This window comes from Bactrocera oleae, chromosome 2 (assembly GCF_042242935.1).
Source record: "Bactrocera oleae isolate idBacOlea1 chromosome 2, idBacOlea1, whole genome shotgun sequence".
Taxonomy (NCBI): Eukaryota; Metazoa; Arthropoda; class Insecta; order Diptera; family Tephritidae; genus Bactrocera; species Bactrocera oleae.
In genome coordinates, this window is record NC_091536.1 from 79,236,472 (window position 1) to 79,257,113 (window position 20,642).

A 20,642-nucleotide genomic window follows, 5' to 3' on the forward strand; every position below is an offset into this window, starting at 1 on the left:
TTAAAGGTTTGCTTCTTAGACGGTCTGGTCGTAGTAGTTGGAAGAGCTCCGTCTTACATATATCCGTCTATGTTCGACAGCAGTAGTCCACAACAGGAAAACTTTACGCTGTTTCAAGAAAGTGACTTCTTTGTTTAATAAGTAAAATACTTTCGAATTACAAACATTCTGTTTTTATAACGTGGCAACACTCTTAGTGGGAAGAAAATTTCCAGGTGTCAAATTTGAAAAGATTGCGCGCTATATACGCGTATAAACAAATAGTCCGGCAACAGCTGATGCGTTCGCATTTCGTACACCACACTTGAAGGTCGTGGTGAATATTAGCAATTCGCGTTGAGCGGTTTTTCCAATAAGAGAAGATTCTCTAGTCTTTTTTTGACTTTCGTGCGGTTTGGTTTATTGGTGGTTCCGTTCGTTGCTGCTATAAAATTTGAGTGATGCTTGCATAGTTTTTTGCTCGAAGAAAAGGCCAATCAAAATCAAATAAAGTAAAAAAAAAAATCGAGGATTACCACGTATCCTACACAAAAGTATTACGACGTTTATTGCCACTGCCTTTGAACGAAAATATTTTTTCACCGGAAATTGCAACGTTCGCATCCAGTTGAATTGCCGTAAATAGAGCTTAAGTACGAGGAGTGCACAACTAAATCATAAGACCGCTGACAAAATGCTTTCACGTCCAATGTAAGTTTTCTGTAAAATTTCCTTCAATGGCCGTGCAAATCACCGACAGGCAACATGCTTGTTTATATAAAAGTTGTTAATATTTGTATTCAAAATTTGGATAAAACAAACAAATGAAGAAAATTCGCTATCGGCTTATGCAACGATGGCTTGGCAGGTGGTACATGGCTGGCGTGTGCGCGCGAATGTGGTGTGAAGGCAATTGGGTTGGCGATGATGTTCCGGTGTGCATTTCAACAATTGCATACATAAGTACCCTGAAAAGTAGTGCATGTATGAATGTGCTGATGTGGATATGTTTGTAGGCATCACGGTCATTATCATTGACCCACTGTGTACACATTACCTGAGTGACTAGATTACAGCGTGCTTAATACCAGTGGCTTCGCCAACCTTGCTCCACTTTAATCTGCTTCCCAGATCACGCTCATTTATTTATTGCATATATAAATATGAATGTGCATCTACATATGTATGCATATGCAATTCGCCAGTAAATACGATTTGTTGGGTGTTAAAGTTAACTGCTGTGGTTGGCGTGTTGACGCCGCTTTGTCTAGTCGCTTCTTTTCCATATGTATGCATATGTATGTGAACTATAGATTTATGTATAAAATTATTTTCTAGAAGCTATGTATATACAAACTATGTATGTATATACATGCCACACCCCCTTCTAGTACCGGCTTGGCCCCACTTCATATCTGTCAGCCATTCTGGTCACGCGATTTACATTCATTTGTACTTGTATAAGTCCATAAGTGTTTTAGGTTTAGAGATAAAAATTGCCTAAAATAATTACATAATCGGACCAAATATTTCGTTGCTTCGTTCTGAAAAGTATTATAATGAGCATATTTTTTCTTGGCATTGAAGAGCCAAAAGAATATGAACAAATGTCTGCGTTCGGCGAACTCACTTCATTTGCAGACGCACATAATACATATTATATGCATATTTTAAGCGTGTGGATGTGGCCACATGAAAAATCAATAAATACACATTCGCACATAGTAAGTGATTGCCGTGATATGTACATACATAAGTGTGTATATATTTAGGTGGCGAGTGTTTTTTGTATACGGGCTATATTATTTATCCGGTGTTATTGGGTTAAATTTGGTGAAAGAATTAATATTTTGTTTTTGCAAATCACGAATTTTTTAAGCTGCGTATATACATATGTAAGTGTTCACAAATTTAAAATTTATAACAAATTGTCAATTAATATTTGCACCTTGTCCAAGGCCATATGCATGTAATATACATCTTAATTTACCAATATTGATTCCTATGCAAACATATGTATTTTTATGTTGATACACTTGTATTTTTATTAAAACAATATGGTAAAATTTGTAAATCATAATTCACAATTGCCGCTTGTTTTCCCTATATGATCTATCTAAGTTTGTTTTCTGAAAACTATGGGCATGCATACATATGTACATATACATATACTTGTAAGCACCTATGTATGTATTTATATCAATTTGAACATAACAGCTGATCGATCAGCCTGTGACAGTATTCACAAGGCAAAAAATTCCACAAATAAATGAATTAATTTAATGTTTGCAGTTTTTATGCCGTCATTGCCTGAATTTTGTTTTTACGAAATTTTCGTAAATATGCGAAAATGTTTGACTGCGAAGAATACATATATGTATGTATGTATGTTTATACACACACATGTTAACAATGTATAGTAACAAATAATTTAGAATTTCTTTTTTTTCTTTTCAACTTTAAAACAATTACAATATAATATTTTGATAATTATGTGTACATATACATACATATGAACATATGTACGTACATTAGTCTCACAATAAAAATATGCACAGATTTTAAAATACTGAGCGTCTTCGAACTAACAACAAATTAGTAAGCTTGAACCTCGTTTTTAGTGCCTTTGCAATGATTTCTGTACTCCCAGATATTTTTTCACTTTTTTTTTGAAAATGAAATGATGAAAGAGAAAGTACTGTTGATAGCAAAAAACTAGAAGTGGGTGTTTCTGAGAAAGTAAATACTTTTACAAAACAAAATCACTTTGGCAGCTAAATGCTATTCAAATGTTTACATACAATTTTATTTATATTCACATACATACGTTTGTATGTATGTATACTCGTATACATGATTTCTTATGTTTGTGTTCGGTTGAAGGAATTATACTGCATTCTCTTAGATGCAAATCGTAAATCGTAGACAAATAACAAATTAGCCAGAGTATACAGTAATGCCAAAAAATTAAGATACATTGTTTGTGTATATAGAAAAGATGGATGCATATAAATAATTTTCTTTCAATTTAAAATACATACATAAGAATGTTTTTTACTTACGTTTATTTGCATGTTTGTGTCTAGAAATACACTGCTTGAATTTTCATATTTTATTCAATTGTTAGCAAGCGTCAAGTCTTATTAAAAGTCTCTAATTTTACTCAAAATTTCAAAAAACTTTGTCTAGTATTAAGCGATTTTATAAACGCATAAAAGCTTCTATTTGATTTTGGTTCTTTCATAAGAAGCCAACTGGTTGAAGATTATTGTTTTTGCACGCACTGTTATCCGTCACAAAGTGTAGAAATAATTAAAAAAAACAATAAATAAAAAAAAAATAAATACTTTTCATTTATTGAAATGTGAATTTATTTAATGTATTTACGTGTACACAGTTATGTATATACTACATATATGAAATGATCATCATTTTGTAAATATATTAATGTTTTGGAGATTTTCCAGAAAAAATTTGTAAAAAATGCATAAAGTACAGTGTTTATCAACAAAAACAAAAATAATATACATGTATGTATATATACATATATACTATGTATATTTACATATGTATGTACTATGTATGTGTATATATACGTATATAATCTTGCCTAGAAATTTAATACCTAAATTTAAAAAAAAAATTTTATTACTTGCGATCTCCGACTAAAACAAAAAACCCTCTACTGCTGAAGTGATCGACATTTTCCGTGGCTGAAACTAACACTTTGCACGAGTAGTGAATGGCTGAAGAGAGCCCTTATGCACAAGGAATTTGCTCGAAAAGACTACACTTGCTAAGAAGCTTGAAAGTGTCCAAAGAGCATATCTGAAGTCGCTGGATACGACATGCAGTGAGTTTTTTCATGGATGCGTCGAATCTAGGAGGGAAGGTTGGAGGGGTTAAGCCTTCAGTAAAGAGCTCTCGGTCAAACTTAGCTTTAGGCTACCGGACCACTGTAATGTTTTTCAGGCAGGAGTGGCTGCTCTTAAGAGCATGTGGTGCTACGAAATGTTGCCAATTTCAGGGAGATGAGCATGCACTCCGACAGTAGAGCGGCAATACTAGCGCTCAGCTCGCTAACCGTCCGCACTAAAAATGGCATCAAGCTACTTCAATAGGCATTCATGCAGTAAGGTTAAAAATATTGGCGAACGCAAGTTATCAAAGTTGTATGGAGGAGATTGATATGGAAACATCCAGACACTTTCTCCTCCACTGTCTAGCATTTGCAAGACTGAGAATGAAACATCTCGACAGTCTTGCCTTCAGTGAACCAGGAGATTTGCAAGGGTCTTCTGATCTATTATATAGAAGTTTCGGGTTCAATAAATTGGTAGGTCATTGTATGCAGAACTACATATATACAGATATGTAGAAAAATTTTGAGGGTGATCGGGTCTGAGTATTAACTCAAGCAAATTTGAAAATTGTAGTTTTGAGAAAATAAAAATTCGACTGTCGTGGAAACGGATCTCACATGGTTACTAAAAACCGTTGCGGGAAAACTTAGCACTCGGTCACTCGGTTCAACAAATTGTGTATCCAAGTATAAACTAGAAGACGGAATATTTACGTTTTTCTTTATACATATTCATACGAGCATATTACTAACAGATATCTGTTTTAGTATTCGAAAATAATACTAATATATGTGTTTATCTACGTAATTATTATTTAACGCATATGTATATGTATATTTGTATTTACATGTTTAAGTATGTATGTATATGTTTTTATGCAGTATGCACTCATTTGTGACAACTTTGACAAATTAACAGCTGAGCTAAGAGCTCCTTTGAAGTCACAACACATTAATGAGTGGAATTTGCGGTCTGCTGAATCAATAGATACATATACAAATACAAATGTTATTTATAGATGAGCATATTAGTGATCGAACTGAAATAATCAAGACACTTTGATAAAATGCACGCACAATTACTAAATACAAAAAAACAACTGAGAGCCACTTACAACTAGATTTCGGCGTTTCACATGCGGCGTGCGTGCAACTTCATTTGCCATACGCAAATATCTTAAATGCAGATTAATCAAACAATTTTCTGATAAGATAAGTGGCGATGCTTTATTGAAATATACACAATTATTATTGATTCAATTGATATTGGTCTGTGTATTGATCGGTGTATGTGCGCACCTCAAATACCAACTAGCGAGATATCATTTCCTAGTGATTACACTTGAGAGCACACACTATCGAGTGTTTTGCATGGCACGGTGTGTCTTCTGACGTCATTTTGGCAAACAACGTGACACTGATTCAATAGATGGCTACTATTTAAATATAAAGTGTGTAAGTTAACTCCACTGTCATTATTATAACATATTACCGTGTGTCAAGCATCAATCACAGGTTTTATTTTACTAAAAGCTTGTTAGCATACAATGTCGCAGAGTATTAATTGAGTAGCTAAAGATATTGAAAATAAGATCATCATCTGCTATTATTACTAAAATTTATTTCGAGCAATCATCTGTTAAAGAGAATTTCCGAAACCATGAAAAGCACATTTAATTATTTATTTTAGAAGTTTATGTATTTTAAAACAACTTTTATAAATTTTTTTAATTTAATCCGGATTTTCTTTCTATAGAATAGTTCCTATAAGATGCCCTCTAGTTCCTTCAACTATTTTCATTTTATGCCATAAATCGACTGAAGGCATTCTACAGAAGAAATATTTCAGTTTTGAAGCAATTCAGACTGTTGAACGATCGGTTTGGTCTTTCTCAGTCTTGCTCAATGTCGAGACTTTAAAAAACTCTATGATTAATATTTATTGACCGCTTGATCTTTGTAAATGGATTAATAGTGACCCACACAAAAAGTCAGGGCGTTAAATATACTTAGATCGAATAACTTTAGAAGTTCAAATTTAAATTTGTTCCTTTACACTGTTACAAACAGAAAATTGCGCTTGGAAATGCAAGATTTGATCAAAAACGGTGTAACTTCGGTACAACTATGGCAGAAGCCATAAAAATAGGCGCATACATACATAAGTACATATATAAAAAGTTTAATGGATTCATATGTGTTGACACTTACATACATATTCGTTTGTTTGTAAATAGATAAGTTTGTAAATACTTGTAAGTATGAAAATCCATGCCTGGAAAAATACTTCGAACATTGTTGATTGAATAAGCGGATAGAAAGCTATCGTAATCAGATTTGGAGTGTTCATTTTTCTGGTTTCTGTAATACTTCAAAGACGATCTCATACCTTTTAGACTCCGAAATCGCATGCAAATTAATAGCAGTAGCATAACTTTTCGGTTTTTCAAATTTTATTATAATTTTTTTTTTTTTGAAAACAACTGTGCATTATTTAATAAAAGTCATGTGCTTAGTTTAAAAAGTATCAACTACCCGAAAAATTAAAATGAAAATGTAACTTGATACAATTCGTTTGAGTGATTAATTGCCCTGGTATTTTAAGTTTTGATAAAATAGTGGTTAAGTTTGTATACACATATATATTATATACAGACTCCTTTATACTTTAACGCTTTAATAAATAGCAACAAGTAACAGATATTTTGCAATTATTTTTCAAGCATGTGTTTGTTTTTTTTTTTTGCATGGAAATGAAGTGTCATAAACTTGAGTAATAACTTAAAATATTATTGCGCTCATGCATAAATCTCAAAAGTGTGAAATAAAAGTGTCTTATATCTCATAATATATGTATGTACTTGTCAATATCAATATATATCCGTTAAATATCAAAATAATACACTAACTAATTAAATGAGTAGTTTGCTACTATAATATTAAAAACTAATTCACTTAAGTGTCTATATTAGCTATGACATTAACTTAATAAAGTGTCAAGTCAACAGCACAGCCCACAAGTGAGCACACAGGGTATACAAATAGACTACAGTGAACGCTCACAAATTAGAACCCTCAGTATATAGAATTTCCAGTAATTAGAATCAGACTTTGCAATAGAATGAAAAATTCGAATTTCTGAGCGTATTTTTTTTATTTGTTACAATTAAAAGTCAAGCTTTTATTATTATGTTTGTGCAAAATAAATATCAAAAGGGATATACCTAGTTGTGTCATTCGCTATTCATCGTCGCACTGATGTACATTTTTGGCTAGTTACTGTGTGAATTTGATACACATGTACATATTTATATTATAAATCTATTTAAGAGTAAAAGTAAATCGCTTAATCATACATATCGTGAGGCAACATTAAAATCAGTGTAAAGCTACGTCTGTGCTTTCGAAAAACAGGTCTCTGGATATATTGTAAAATCCAGAATAAACGAATTTTGTCTTACTTGGTGCAAACACTAATGGATTACGTAAATTAATGCTACTGGTAATTAGAAAAGCAAAAACACCAAGTATTTAATAATACCAGTATTTAACATTACAACAGTAAGTACAAAAGTAATTGAATGACATCTCGTATTTTTTCATGATTGCTTTTACAAAATATTTAATAAAGAAGAAAGAAAAAAAATTTGATAAGGTTCCGTAATTTTAAAAAATTTTGTGGGTTGAAATGGTTTTTTTTAGAAAACAATTTGCATCCGAAGGCTGGTTTGCTTATTGGTAACTGCTCCGTTCATGCACCAATTAGGAAACTTCAAAATGACGAATTACTTAGTTTTAAATATTATAATAATTGTCTAATTTTACTTAATTTTTTTATATATATACAAATAAAAAAAATTTCCGGGAATGAGAATTTTGTAGAAATAAGAATCACTTAAAAAACAAAGTGGTTCTAATTTCTGAGCGTCGACTGTATATCATTTGATAAACAATAAAAATAAATATTAAAACAAAAAAAAAAGCTCTCTCAATTAAATTAAGTGTTGATAGTTTTGTTGAAGGGGGAATTGCCGTTATTAACTGCACATAACGGTACTTTGCTGTGTCTCTGCGAGAAATAAAAACTTCAACATAACGGCTTTAATGTTGCCATAGAATAATCAAGTGGCAGCTGATTTAGTGGGTTTATTATATACTTAGTAAAGTGTAAAGAACCGCTATTGCGCTATCCAATTGAGCAGGTGCTTAATGGAGGTTCTATCCGATCACTCTCGAAAGGGATCAATTACAGCTTTTTGAATTGGCGAGCGCCCCTCGGCTGAGCATGGCGATTTCCCGCTAATATCGTCTGTAATTAACGTGACTCATTGAAAAATATTTAGTTACAATTTTTATGGCCGCTTAGCAAAGTAGAGACTGTCGACAAGCGCACGACAATCATTCAGCTTGTTTCGCGTGGTTTCACAAATCAATCATTTCCCATGTGTTATGTAAGAGTTGATGATTTCACTTTTTGTGTTGCAATTGTTGCTGGTTACTGAAATTGCTTTAGAGGCAAAATGTTCGGGGATGTAAAAAGCTGTTTAAAAGTGTTGAACATTATAAGGTTAAAAATAATCCAATTTTCCCATAGAGCTAGCCCTCAGTTAATGGAAAGTTCAAGAACCGTATGAGCCAAATTAAGAATTATAAACAGAGTCTTTTCGAGGCTAGCAATCTCATAACTTTGAGAGTACTTGTTGCATAAAAAAGCTCTCGCTATAAGCCTTTCGATATTTGGAGAGTTTTAGCTCGACTAAAAATGTCGTCGCGCACTTATCACTGCGATTGCAAATGCATATTTTCATTTGTAATACAATTATTTTTTATTCACATTATAAACCGTAACAAAATCGAGAAACGCAGCTAATAATATTCAAAAGAAAATTTGAAAAAAAATTTAATTTTTCATTTGTTAATTTATGATGCTATGCTTTTATATGTGTTCCTAGTGTTGTGCAGAATATAATAGTTTTATTGCTAACGGTCTATCAGAACTGAAAATAATGTATGCAGAGTCACATGTTCGATGTTCCTTAGATGTTTAGTTGCGTTAGTATTCCAAATAAGTGCAAACGAGTTATTTTCACACCCATGAAAGCTATATGTATATTATTAAACACAATAATCCTTATAATACTACAAGTAATAATACTAGAAACACTTCAAATCTTACTGAGCTGAGTTGGCATGTTCTGATTACAGCGGTGACGAATATTTAAAGTTAAATTTATTTCCCACATTCCTACGAGGAACACCACATAAAATCTATATTTATAGACAACGGATGTGAAATAACTTAGAATAGCTCTACCCATCTTTCCTTCAAATATCGATGAATTTGAATTAATATATTTTTATAAAATTCTCCAAGCTTCTAATGTGGCTTATTTTAAAAAACCATAATTTTTGGTTTCCTAAATTCTGGGTTGGAAGTTTCAGCTCATCTGAAGAATGTTGAGCGACTTTTTGCAACTCTTTCTTCCAAGTAGACAGCTTTATAATCAACATCTTCTGTATGAAAGTCCAAGTCCAAGAAAGTGAGACTAATATACATACATATATATAATTAGATATATTTCAGATAACGGCCTGAAATTTCTCACACGTCCTTTTCTCACCAATAAGCTGATCATTTGTCGGAACCGCCGTATACTGGCCCTCATAAATATGATAGTTATTTATGTAATTAGCATAATTGCCTTAAAATTTATTTCTATAAAGCATTTATTCAATTTTATTTGTCAACTACAAAAGCATGTATGTACATATGTATGTGTGCAGAAAACCTTAGATATAATCACAAGCGTATCATATGTTATTATTTTGTTTTCAAATTAAATTCGCAGCAATAATTTATTCGAAATACTCATAGATATAAATGAACACTTGTATATACCATACATACATACACATTGGCACTGTTATCAAATATCATTATATCGCTAATACCTAAGTAAGTAAGTACAAATGTACATATGTACGTAGTATCTACACATGCCGAAGGCGTCACTTTGAGTTCTTGATATTACTAGTTTTGGGTTTGTGTGACTGTGTGTCGCCGGTATTTGTTTGTGTGCGTGATCGCTATGTGGGCTGATGACTTAACTGACGCCGCGATAACGTCATATTTTCGTGGTAGCAAGCGCATGACTGCGGTTAAAAATCGCCGTAGAATTTTTATTAGCGTATCTATACATATAAATATGTATACATATTCATATGCATGTATTTGCCATTAGCAACAGCGACTTGACAAAAGAGCAATCAGGCCAGAACAACAGCTGTTTGCCGGCCGTTGCGTCGACATTTTTTGTTTTCTTTTAATTTTGCCGTTTTTTATTTTTTTCTGTTAAGCTCTCCAGGCATCTCACCATACTGTGCCTCCAGTCACCATAGAGTTTATAAAAAGCGATCACTGCACGCCAAAATGGCATGACTTTCTTCCGAGAATTGCGCTTTAATTTGAAAAACTGTTATGTTTGTATGGGAGCTCATTAAGTTATGCTTTATCTGACGACGACAAATATGTTGGTATCTATGTGATTTGCAAACAAGTTTGCTTGGGATTTCCCATAGACATATTGATTTAACCGTTAATTGCTTTTGATTTCGCGTCATTTCTTTTTATTTTTTATTTTTGCCACAAGTTTGTTGTTTATAATGAATGCATCGACAGATACCGCATAGATACAACACAAATAAGCAAATATTTATGATAATTAGTGACTCAGGTAAAGGTGTAATAAGCGCGTCTGGCATAATTTCAAAATATTTGGACTGTCTTAAAAATGCTAAAATATTTCCAGAGAAAAATTTTAAATATTTTATTCAATAAATAATAAAATTCAAAATTCATAAAGAGCTCATATAACTGCTGTGCCACGTGATTAATGTGCATAGACTCTTACGCCGCATGGATTGCAAACAAAAAACACCCCTCTATTGCATGGCTCATTAACTGATATTCATGAAATAAATAGATTTGGTCAAAGAACTTTTCTTTTCTTTTCTAATTAGTTTCATGATAATGCGTAAGTGTGCCTGGAAATGCTGTTTAACAGTTTTATAACGCAAGACCCGGAAATCCTAGATGTATTTCGTTCACATTTATCATTATTTAAAGAAGTTAGCTTAGAATTTCACCGTAACCCAGTTAGTTTGAATTAGTTTTGCTATATGTTATCGCTTTGTAGCAAGTTGTTGTTTAGCGATTTGCATTTTGCCCTAAAATATCAGCGACTTTTAGTTACTGGAATGCGTTAGGGTTTTATTATTAGTCCCAAAGTATACCTTGATACTCGATTGCAAAATGAGATTTTTTGAAGAAATATAAATACATTAATGTATAAATCCTTATTAAAAAGTGCAAATATTTGGTACTTCGAAATACTTTAATATTCGTTAAATGCTTTATATTTTTCCTCAACTTAAAATTCAAATTTCGCCCCAGTCAGTAACAATTCATTACGGCACATATTCAAATTAAATTAAATAGGTATGTACATGACTCATAAGATACAAATTGATTCAATTTCAATTTGGTGTTATCTTGTCAATGTCAAACCCTCTGAAGGTACGACTATGTTATCGTTCAAAATAGCGAAACCATAATAACAGCTGTTAGAAAGCCAAAAACAAAAACCTCAAAAGTGTGACCGTGAAAGCCAACACCTCAAGTGCAACATAGGTTAGTAAAATAATTATAATGTTAATCTATAAAATGTTAAATACGCACTTTAAAGATAATGTGAACCATTTTTATTACTATGCTATCATAAATAACCAAATTGTACAAGAGTTATATTTAAAAATAAGCAACAAGTAAGAGAAATATCTTTAGCTAAGACCACATTGAGATAACTTATTAGCAATATCTACTTCATCGTTAAGCAAATAACGGATATGAACTCGACGCATTATTTTCGTCGCTTTTTCACTGAATTTTCTTTAATCTTTATCTATCAATCTTTATAGAATACATTTTTACAGTTTCAATTTTTATTTTAATTCCTTAAACTTTTTCTAGAATATGTATAGATTTTATCTAACAAACGCCCCTATTTGCATAAAATGCATTATACATTTTTCACATTGGATATGGTCATGATCGAAATTATGTGCAAATATCTGGACAAGTATGTAAATACTGTGAATCTATTGCATATGATATCAGCAATAATATTGGTTTTATACATATTCACATTAGGGTGAGCCAAAAAAAAAGACTAATATCGTATTTATAGGGCCAAAAATCTACCGCAGAGGGATTTATATAATTAAAAGCTTTGAAAAATATTTTATATTTGATTAAAAATATTCATATTTAACATTGAACAAGAAAAACTGTCAACTTCGGTTGCAGCGAAGCTAGAATGCCCTTCACAAATAAAAAAGTTTATTTTGATCGGTCAGCTTGTATGGCAGCTATATGTTATAGTAGTTCGATCTAGAAAATTTGTTCGAAAAATTGTAGCGTTACCTTCGATAACAATTTATGCCAAATTTCGTTAAAATATCTCGTCAAATTAAAAATTTGTCCATGCATCCGATATTGGCTCTGACGAACAAGCAGCTTATTAGGGAAAAAAGAATTATGCAAAATTTAGGTGCGATATCTCATAAATTGATGCACCAGTACATATAACTATATATATATTTTTTATAGAGTATTCAACGTTTCTTTCGTGGTGTTACCCTGTTCATGGTATAAAAAACCTAGATTCAAATAAAGGGTCACCCTAACATACATATGTACATATGTTTATATAACAATATTGGTATATAAACAAATGTAGCGAATTTTGGTAAATTTGGTGTGTATATTTGTGTTATATACATACAATATAAGTATCTGTACAAATTTATTACCAAAATAAACCACTTTAGGGCATAGTTATAAGAAGTAGGCGATGGACTAAGACACTTATATTACCCGATAGATAAACATATGTAGATTTGAATGTTTGCTTGTTTACATCACTTCTTTAAACACATTACGTAGTTATCAGCTGATTTTGCCATGATTTATTTGGAGTATAAGATAAACGAATGTAGAGTCAAAGCTTTGATAAGGTATACGCTTTGTAATTTTGATGGACTGTAGATATGTATAATATCCCTACAAGAAACTGCTGATGGGTTCAACAATACACTCACATTTTTTATGTCAGTACTGACAGACAGTTTACTTATCAACTGAGCGTTACTGTTATTGTTAAACAGAGATATCTTCGAATTATATTGCTTACATGTGTAAGAATGAAATAGATAAATCCTGAATAAAACTGTCACCGCTGACAGTCAAATGAATAGTAAAATGACTAACAATGATGATGAATGTCAAAAAAAAAACGTTTATAAACACTAATTATCATTTTTTAACAATTATCTCTTTGCGCAAAAGTAACCGCGTCAAAAATGGATGCATAAAATTCCATATAAGCTTCTCAACAACTGCGCAAAACAATTTTTACTGTTGTTCTTGCCACAAACGAAAAGTGTTGCATGCTTCTGTGCAAAACTCTTTTGGAATCAAATGAAAATTTCTTTTCATATTTTATTATGTAGTTATATTTTTTGTTGCATTCCTTTTTATATTTATATATATTATTATAAATAATTTTGATTAAAAGTTAAATATTTATTAAAGAAATAAAAATTATATTATCTACTACGCAAAAGAATTTTTTACTTGTGATAGATTTACAATCATAACTGACAATTTTCAGCTTTGATGGATTTATGGTCAGCAATGACTCAGAAAAAGGCATAAGAGTGAGCAGCATAGATATATAGCGAATCTATTCCGAATACCCATGTGTTAAAGAGAGATGCAAGCTCACACACATACGTTTGTTTTCATCAGTTTTTGCACAAGACTCTTAAGAAAATGATACAAACTTTGTTCTGCGCGCTGACAAAATTTTTTCAGATATGACTGTCATATTACCGGTCAGATGACTGTCACTGTTCTTGTAGGGTATAACTATAATATATACAACATATAAAAACATACATACATACCTAAACTTAATGGGTGCTGAAGGACCCAAAACATAATAATACATTTTTAGGGCGCCTTCTTTTCAATATATGTACCTTCGCGGTAAATGTAATTTTGCTTTCATCAGCGCTTCTATCTACCAACCCTTTTATTTGCGAGTGCATTTGAATCGCATTGTCATAATTAACCCCGTAATCGTAAAACATTTAATCCATCAAGATAATGCAATCTGTTTCTAACAACAGGGCTTTGCTAATTTGCAAAAAAAATAAAAAAGTTCGCTTATAAAAATAAGTAGCCGGTTATATTTCTATGTCAAATCACTTCCATTCATTCATTAAGCATGAAGTTGCCCGAGGACTTGCTGGCGAAAATCGTGAAAAAACCTGCAAGGTGTCATCTACAAATACAACTACGATTAAATATTTACTTTTTTTATTTGAGAAACGATTAGTTTGTGAATATTTATATTTTTACTGTTTACTGTGTTTATTTTTGCAGTTTGCATGGAAATCTTTCGAAAATATGTGCGGCATCTCGTCCTGCTACTGCTGCTGCCTCGCCCGTGGCACGTCAAATAACTACGTCCGATAGCAGATCGTTTCACGATGTTGTCGGCGATTTGCTGTGTCCCTCCGGTGTACGTGGTATTGATCATCTGAGAGATCCTCGTTTAAATAAGGTTAGTACTGAAGGTTTGCCGACATATGTAAACATGTAGAACCTTCGATTTTATTATGTTTAGCGCTTACATCTTAACGGTGACACTGTTTCTTCGATTGCAGCTCGATTATAATCCAATTTAGTTCATACTTAATAGGTTATAAACGAAACGAACGATTAAATGTTATCCAAATGGTCTTTTGATCCGAAAAAAAAATATTTCTAAAATCGCTGGGTCCCTTGGAGGCAATCTTATTATTTACCTTCCAAACGAACTCAAATTAACTTTCTGACTGCTCTTTCAAATAGCTTGGTTGTCTTCTAGTTTTCTTCTTTGTAACTTCTATCTTTCTAACAATTCGCTTGTGTCGCATATTTTTCAAAGTACTAGAAAATATATTTAAATAAACTTAGTTTATAAGAAAATATTTATTGCATCAAAATATTTAAAAAATATTATAGTAAAACCGAAAAATGTTGGTCTTATTTTATCCAAAATTTTTAGGGCCTCGCCTTCACACTAGAAGAACGTCAAACTTTGGGCATACATGGTCTGCAACCTGCTCGCTTCAAGACGCAAGAAGAACAACTGGAACTGTGTAAAATTGCCGTGAGCCGTTATACGGAACCGTTGAACAAATATCTATATCTAGTAGATCTGCAAGATCGTAACGAGCGCTTGTTCTACCGTTTCTTGGCGGAGAATATCGAGCACCTCATGCCCATTGTATACACACCCACAGTGGGTTTGGCTTGTCAACGTTTCGGTTTGATCTACCGTAGACCACGTGGTCTCTTCATCAGCTATAACGATCGTGGATATGTTTTTGATGTCATCAAAAACTGGTAAATTAAACAAACTAACATGTGTTACAAGCAATTCTAATTATTTTCTGCTTACAGGCCTGAGTCCGATGTGCGCGCGATTTGTGTAACCGACGGCGAACGTATTTTGGGTTTGGGTGATTTGGGTGCCAACGGCATGGGTATTTGTGTCGGCAAGCTGGCTCTTTACACCGCTTTGGCTGGCATCAAACCTCATCGCTGCCTGCCAATCCTACTCGATGTGGGTACAAACAACATTGACCTGCTGGAAGATCCATTGTATGTGGGTCTGAGGCAGAAGCGTGTTGTCGGCAAAGAGTACGACGACTTTTTCGATGAATTCATGGAAGCTATTGTCAAACGCTACGGCCAGAATACCTTGATTCAATTCGAAGATTTCGGCAATCACAATGCATTTAGATTCCTCGAAAGATACCGTAACAGTTATTGCACCTTCAACGATGACATCCAGGGTACCGCTGCTGTTGCCATGGGTGGCATTTATGCTTCCACACGTGTAACGGGCAAGAGCATTACGGATTACACGTTCCTATTTGCTGGCGCTGGCGAGGCTGCCGTCGGTATTGCGGATCTCGTTGTAAAAGCCATGGTTGCAGACGGTGTGCCCAAAGACGTAATTAAAGCTTGCAACTGTTTTGCACAACTTAAAAGTTAATTTATGTTTCTCTCATTCAATTGGAACCTTAGGAAGCCAGACAAAAGATCTGGATGGCCGACATTAACGGTCTCTTGACAACAACCCGTAAGGAAGGTTCCTTGTCTGATCATCAGAAAAACTATGCTAAAGACGTTGAGCCCATGAAAAACTTGCAAGAGATTGTGGAGAAAGTAAAACCAAATGTGCGTTAAGAGACAACATTTTTAACGGTACTTTTACTTAATTTGTTTTACGTTTTCTCCGTCAGGTGCTTATTGGTGCTTCTGCCGCTGCTGGCATCTTCACACCTGAAATATTGAAAATCATGGCCACCAACAATGAACGCCCTGTCGTGTTTGCCCTCTCCAACCCAACCCATAAAGCCGAATGTACTGCAGAGCAGGCATACAAAAATACCGAGGTGAGTAGATATTGTTCAATTTATAACTAGTTCCACATGTTGTACAATGTACTTTGCGTCCACTTTGGTTGAAAATTCATAAGGAATAAACAAATGTACAGTTACTGACAATAATGCTCCTAAGTACAGTTAAGTTGTTTTGTCGAAATAATAGAGATGTATATATTTGAAATACCACAGTGTAAATATTTAAATTTTAACGGCTCATTTTACTCACAGGGTCGCGTCGTATTCTCATCCGGTTCACCATTCCCTCCAGTGGAGATGAATGGCAAAACTTTCTCCCCTGGTCAGGGTAACAATGCCTATATTTTCCCAGGTATTGCATTGGGCGTTATCACCACCGGCACACACCACATCTCCGATGACATGTTCCTTATTGCCGCACGAGAATTGGCTAACTTTGTTGACCAAAGTGATTTGGATCGCGGCTCCCTCTATCCACCATTGAATGCTGTGCGTGAGGTGTCAATGCGCATTGCTGAAGGCGTTACCAAGTGTGCTTATGACAAGGGTATGCGAAAAACATATCTCAAATTATTTCTCTCTGGTAAATAACTACATGATTTTTAAACAGGTTTGGCCTCCACTTACCCCGAGCCATCGGACAAACGCAAGTGGTTGGAGGATCAACTCTACAACTTCAACTATGAGTCGTCAATGCCCGTGACGTGGCCGTGGCCTAGGATGCCATATGTGAAGACTCGCCCATTGGAACCCACCATTCTCTTCAGTGATTCAAGTGATTAATTTTGTGTTTTTTAGAAATACTTGAAATATTATATTTTTATTTACAAATAACACGTTAATACTTTGAAAGATTTATTAATCTCTTTAAAGTCACACAATTATTGATTATAATTAGAAATTATTGTGTTTATATGTACTGATATTTTTTTCTCCTCATTCATATAAAATCCTTTGCGCATAATTTTATTTCTATAACCTAACTATCTGATATGGTAAGAGTAGAAATCGTATCTGCCTCTTTGTACTAATTCAAGCTTTATTATTTAAGTTTTGACTAATTGAAGCTTTGTTTTCGTGTGCTAGAAATTACAATTTATTTTATTACAAATTTTAAAATATTATTATAAACAAATACATATAACATTAGGTTGTTTCCTTTGAAAGTTAAAATTGCTTACAAAAAAATATTTTTCTCAAAATCTCAATAATTTTCCGAGTAGTTATAAGTCGTGATGTTTCAATTTTTTTTGGTCGAAATTGTGTTGATTTTTATGAAAAGTTGTTTAGAAAAAAATTGAAATATTAAATTTTAAAATATTTTGCACGCATATTTTATGAAATTAATAGACAATCGTACATTGTTTTTTAAAATATATATTAAAAAACTTTGTGCAAGTTTTAGATAAAAAATGTGCAATTTTAATTTTCCGTTGAATTCGCCTATAATTAATTTAACCCTAACCATAAAACCTAACACACATTTATGCGCTTATATCCACGTATACTAAAATTAGCCCTATCCACATACATATTTCTTCCTAATTATATTCTTAACTACTTACAATAACCTAAGCTCAATTTTGCGCATAATAAACCAACATCACAATTGTTTCATTATCACCAATTATTGCTTTGATTCACAGACTGAATTTTGTTTTTCTTTCTCATTCATCCAGAGTAAGCAGCAGATTCCTGAATACAAAATGCTATTCACCCAATCCCGTTGACCATCGCAAAAATGAATTGAAAATCGTTTAAACCACATGGCTGCCGCAATTCACCCATACAAACTTCACATTAGGATGCTGTTCGCAAAGTGCAAACGTGTTTGTGCATACATCTACAATTGCAATTGTGCATTCACACACATACAAATGCCCTTACCTATCCCGTTAACATCATAGAGGCTAAATGCAAACTGATATAACTCAAACATGAAAGAAGTTAAAGAAAAGAAATTGGCCGGCTAATACCGTTCGAAAACTTGTATTATTACATACATACATACGTACATATTATATATACATAATATGCTACATGCATAGTTACCTAATGTGTATATACCTACATACTAGTATGATAACAATTGTATTGCATTGTATTGTTAAATCATTGTTTAGTCTAATTTATAATTACACAGCCTTACTACTTTGTAATGCCGACTTAATTTAATTTAATTTAATAATGAAAAATAAAAATAACAACAATAAAATATTATATTTATCATGTGAATATCAGAGATGAGACCACAAACATTAGTTGACGGTACAAACTGAAATTCAAATGACCAAAAATAAAGTAATATTGTTTTACTTGAAAATGGTTAACTTTTAGTAGTAAAAAGAAGACAAATTGTATTATTTGTAAAACATTTTATTGGTTTTATCGGCAGGAATTTCCGAACTAATTCCAAATTCTAAAATTAAATAACGAAGATTTTCTTTCCACGACAAAAGACGAAGAAAATCAACACTAGTGGCAACATCTCCGAACATTTGTATAAAAGTTAGTCAAACACATTATCCTGCAACGACCTGCGCTATCAGAGATTTCTATTAAAGTTTCTTAAGGCAACAATTTCAACCGAAAATCTTATGTACGTGTTATCGTTTCTTACGCAAAGGCCGTATGAGTTGAACGGTGGGTATAATTTAGTTACCGCGCTAATTCTTTGAATGTGACTTGCTGTGTACGTTTCTATTTTTTCGATATGTGGCAACACTGTTTTAAAATATATGCGCAATGTAGACTGATCAAAGTGTTTTTGGAAGGTTTTATTAAAGACCTGACGTTCAAGATATATTGTCATATTCTTATATGTTAACTTATGGTGAGCACCATATTTATATATACGGATAGCCCAGCCGCTTTGAAATCACTGAAGTCTCCTATGGTTTCATCAAAGATAGTGAAAGAATGTCTTGATCTATTAGAGGATCTAACATCCTACTTCACGATAAATCTGCAATGGGCTCCAGAGCATAGAGATATCCCTGGTAACTGCGAAGCAGATGAACTAGCCAGAACAGACACCACACTAAAATTAGCCTCTGAAAATAAGGGAATTTTTATGCCGATGGCAACTTGTAAACATTTACTCAGCGAACATGTTATAAATCTAGTTGAGTCTCGGTGGAGTCAATCACTGACTTGCTCAACTAGTAGACAAACGAGGCAGGAATGGAACATGAGCCGATTAATAAAATTCAAAAGGAATGACATAAGAATTCTGGTAGGAGTATTAATAGGTCATTGTCTAATTGGTAGACATACCAGCAGGCAAGCTATACTTTGCAATGACTATTGTAGAAGCTGTCAGGAGGTAGAAGAAGAGGAGACTGTAAAACAACTTCTATGCGAATATAAGGCTCTATACAGGAAAAGAATCGCAACTATAGGTCGATAGGTTCCTAGACAACGTATAGGAAGTTGCTAACATAAAACTATGTATACTGATGAACTTCATCAGAAGCACAGGTTGGTTCAGAGAGGAGAAAATAGAGTGAGGGAACATTAGACCCGGTGGTATCATAATGGGCCTCCTATAGGCCTAGGTTGTCGTCAGACAGCCACTCTGCCTACCTACCCTACCTACCTACCTACCTACTTATATGTTAACTTAAGGCCAGCCATATTAAGAACACACTTATGGCCGCTTCACAGACAACTTTCTTCGCTTTGCTTGGCAAATTCAAACTTTAACAAAGAAGTGAATACTACAGAAGTGAATAAACATTCTGGCATACCCAGAATAAACGCTTTGCAACGGCAACTATAATTCACTAGCCTTCCGCAATAGGCGAGTTTATCTTGCATATGTGAAATAACTGTATTTCTATGCACCTCTTTCATGTCGTTATCGTGTACGTAAATGACAGACTTATTAAATTTGTTTGAATTTTGCATATCCACATACATTGTAAAAAATGGTCGACGCTGTAGATTTTCGGTTATTACGAATTACAGTCAATTGTAAGCTCAACTGATCTTCACTACTAAAACACACCCATACGACATCTTGATGTTATATTATATAATGGAAGGGTAATCAGTATTTGATGTAGAAATGCAAAATGCGTCAGAGTTTTCCATGTTGCAACTTGTTAGCCAACATTTCAAAAGAAAATTTACCGAGAATTAACGTATGCACTTTTCGCTTGGGTATTCACCGATTCATTTCGTTTGTTGTTATTAAAGTTACAACAATAACAATCGCAATATTATGAAATACAATGGTTTCGTACAAGTTAACAGCATA

The 20,642-nt window shown here is 33.2% G+C and overlaps 1 protein-coding gene across 2 annotated transcripts; it reads left to right on the forward strand.

Moving 5' to 3' along the window:
* Positions 1-359: 359 nt before the first annotated feature.
* Positions 360-18,682, forward strand: Men-b (Malic enzyme b). 2 transcript variants are annotated; one of them, XM_014231255.3, is made up of 9 exons: positions 360-690; positions 14,349-14,529; positions 15,016-15,356; positions 15,414-15,969; positions 16,044-16,196; positions 16,262-16,414; positions 16,634-16,928; positions 16,992-17,156; positions 18,061-18,682. In XM_014231255.3, exons 1-9 carry the CDS (start codon positions 674-676, stop codon positions 18,063-18,065), a joined length of 1,866 nt encoding a protein of 621 aa, XP_014086730.1. In that variant the 5' UTR covers positions 360-673; the 3' UTR covers positions 18,066-18,682. The 2 variants fall into 2 exon arrangements, with proteins under 2 accessions (XP_014086730.1, XP_014086729.2); XM_014231254.3 differs by lacking the exon at positions 360-690 and adding an exon at positions 14,098-14,240.
* The last annotated feature ends 1,960 nt before the right edge of the window (positions 18,683-20,642 follow it).

What these genes read in the sequence shown, in the direction of transcription:
- Men-b (XM_014231254.3), top strand. Translation starts at nt 14,191, where the DNA reads ATGAAGTTGCCCGAGGACTTGCTGGCGAAAATCGTGAAAAAACCTGCA. An exon ending in TTTGATGTCATCAAAAACTG is followed by an intron (nt 15,357 to 15,413) that starts GTAAATTAAACA and finishes TTCTGCTTACAG; the next exon opens with GCCTGAGTCCGATGTGCGCG. An exon ending in TGGAGAAAGTAAAACCAAAT is followed by an intron (nt 16,197 to 16,261) that starts GTGCGTTAAGAG and finishes TTTCTCCGTCAG; the next exon opens with GTGCTTATTGGTGCTTCTGC.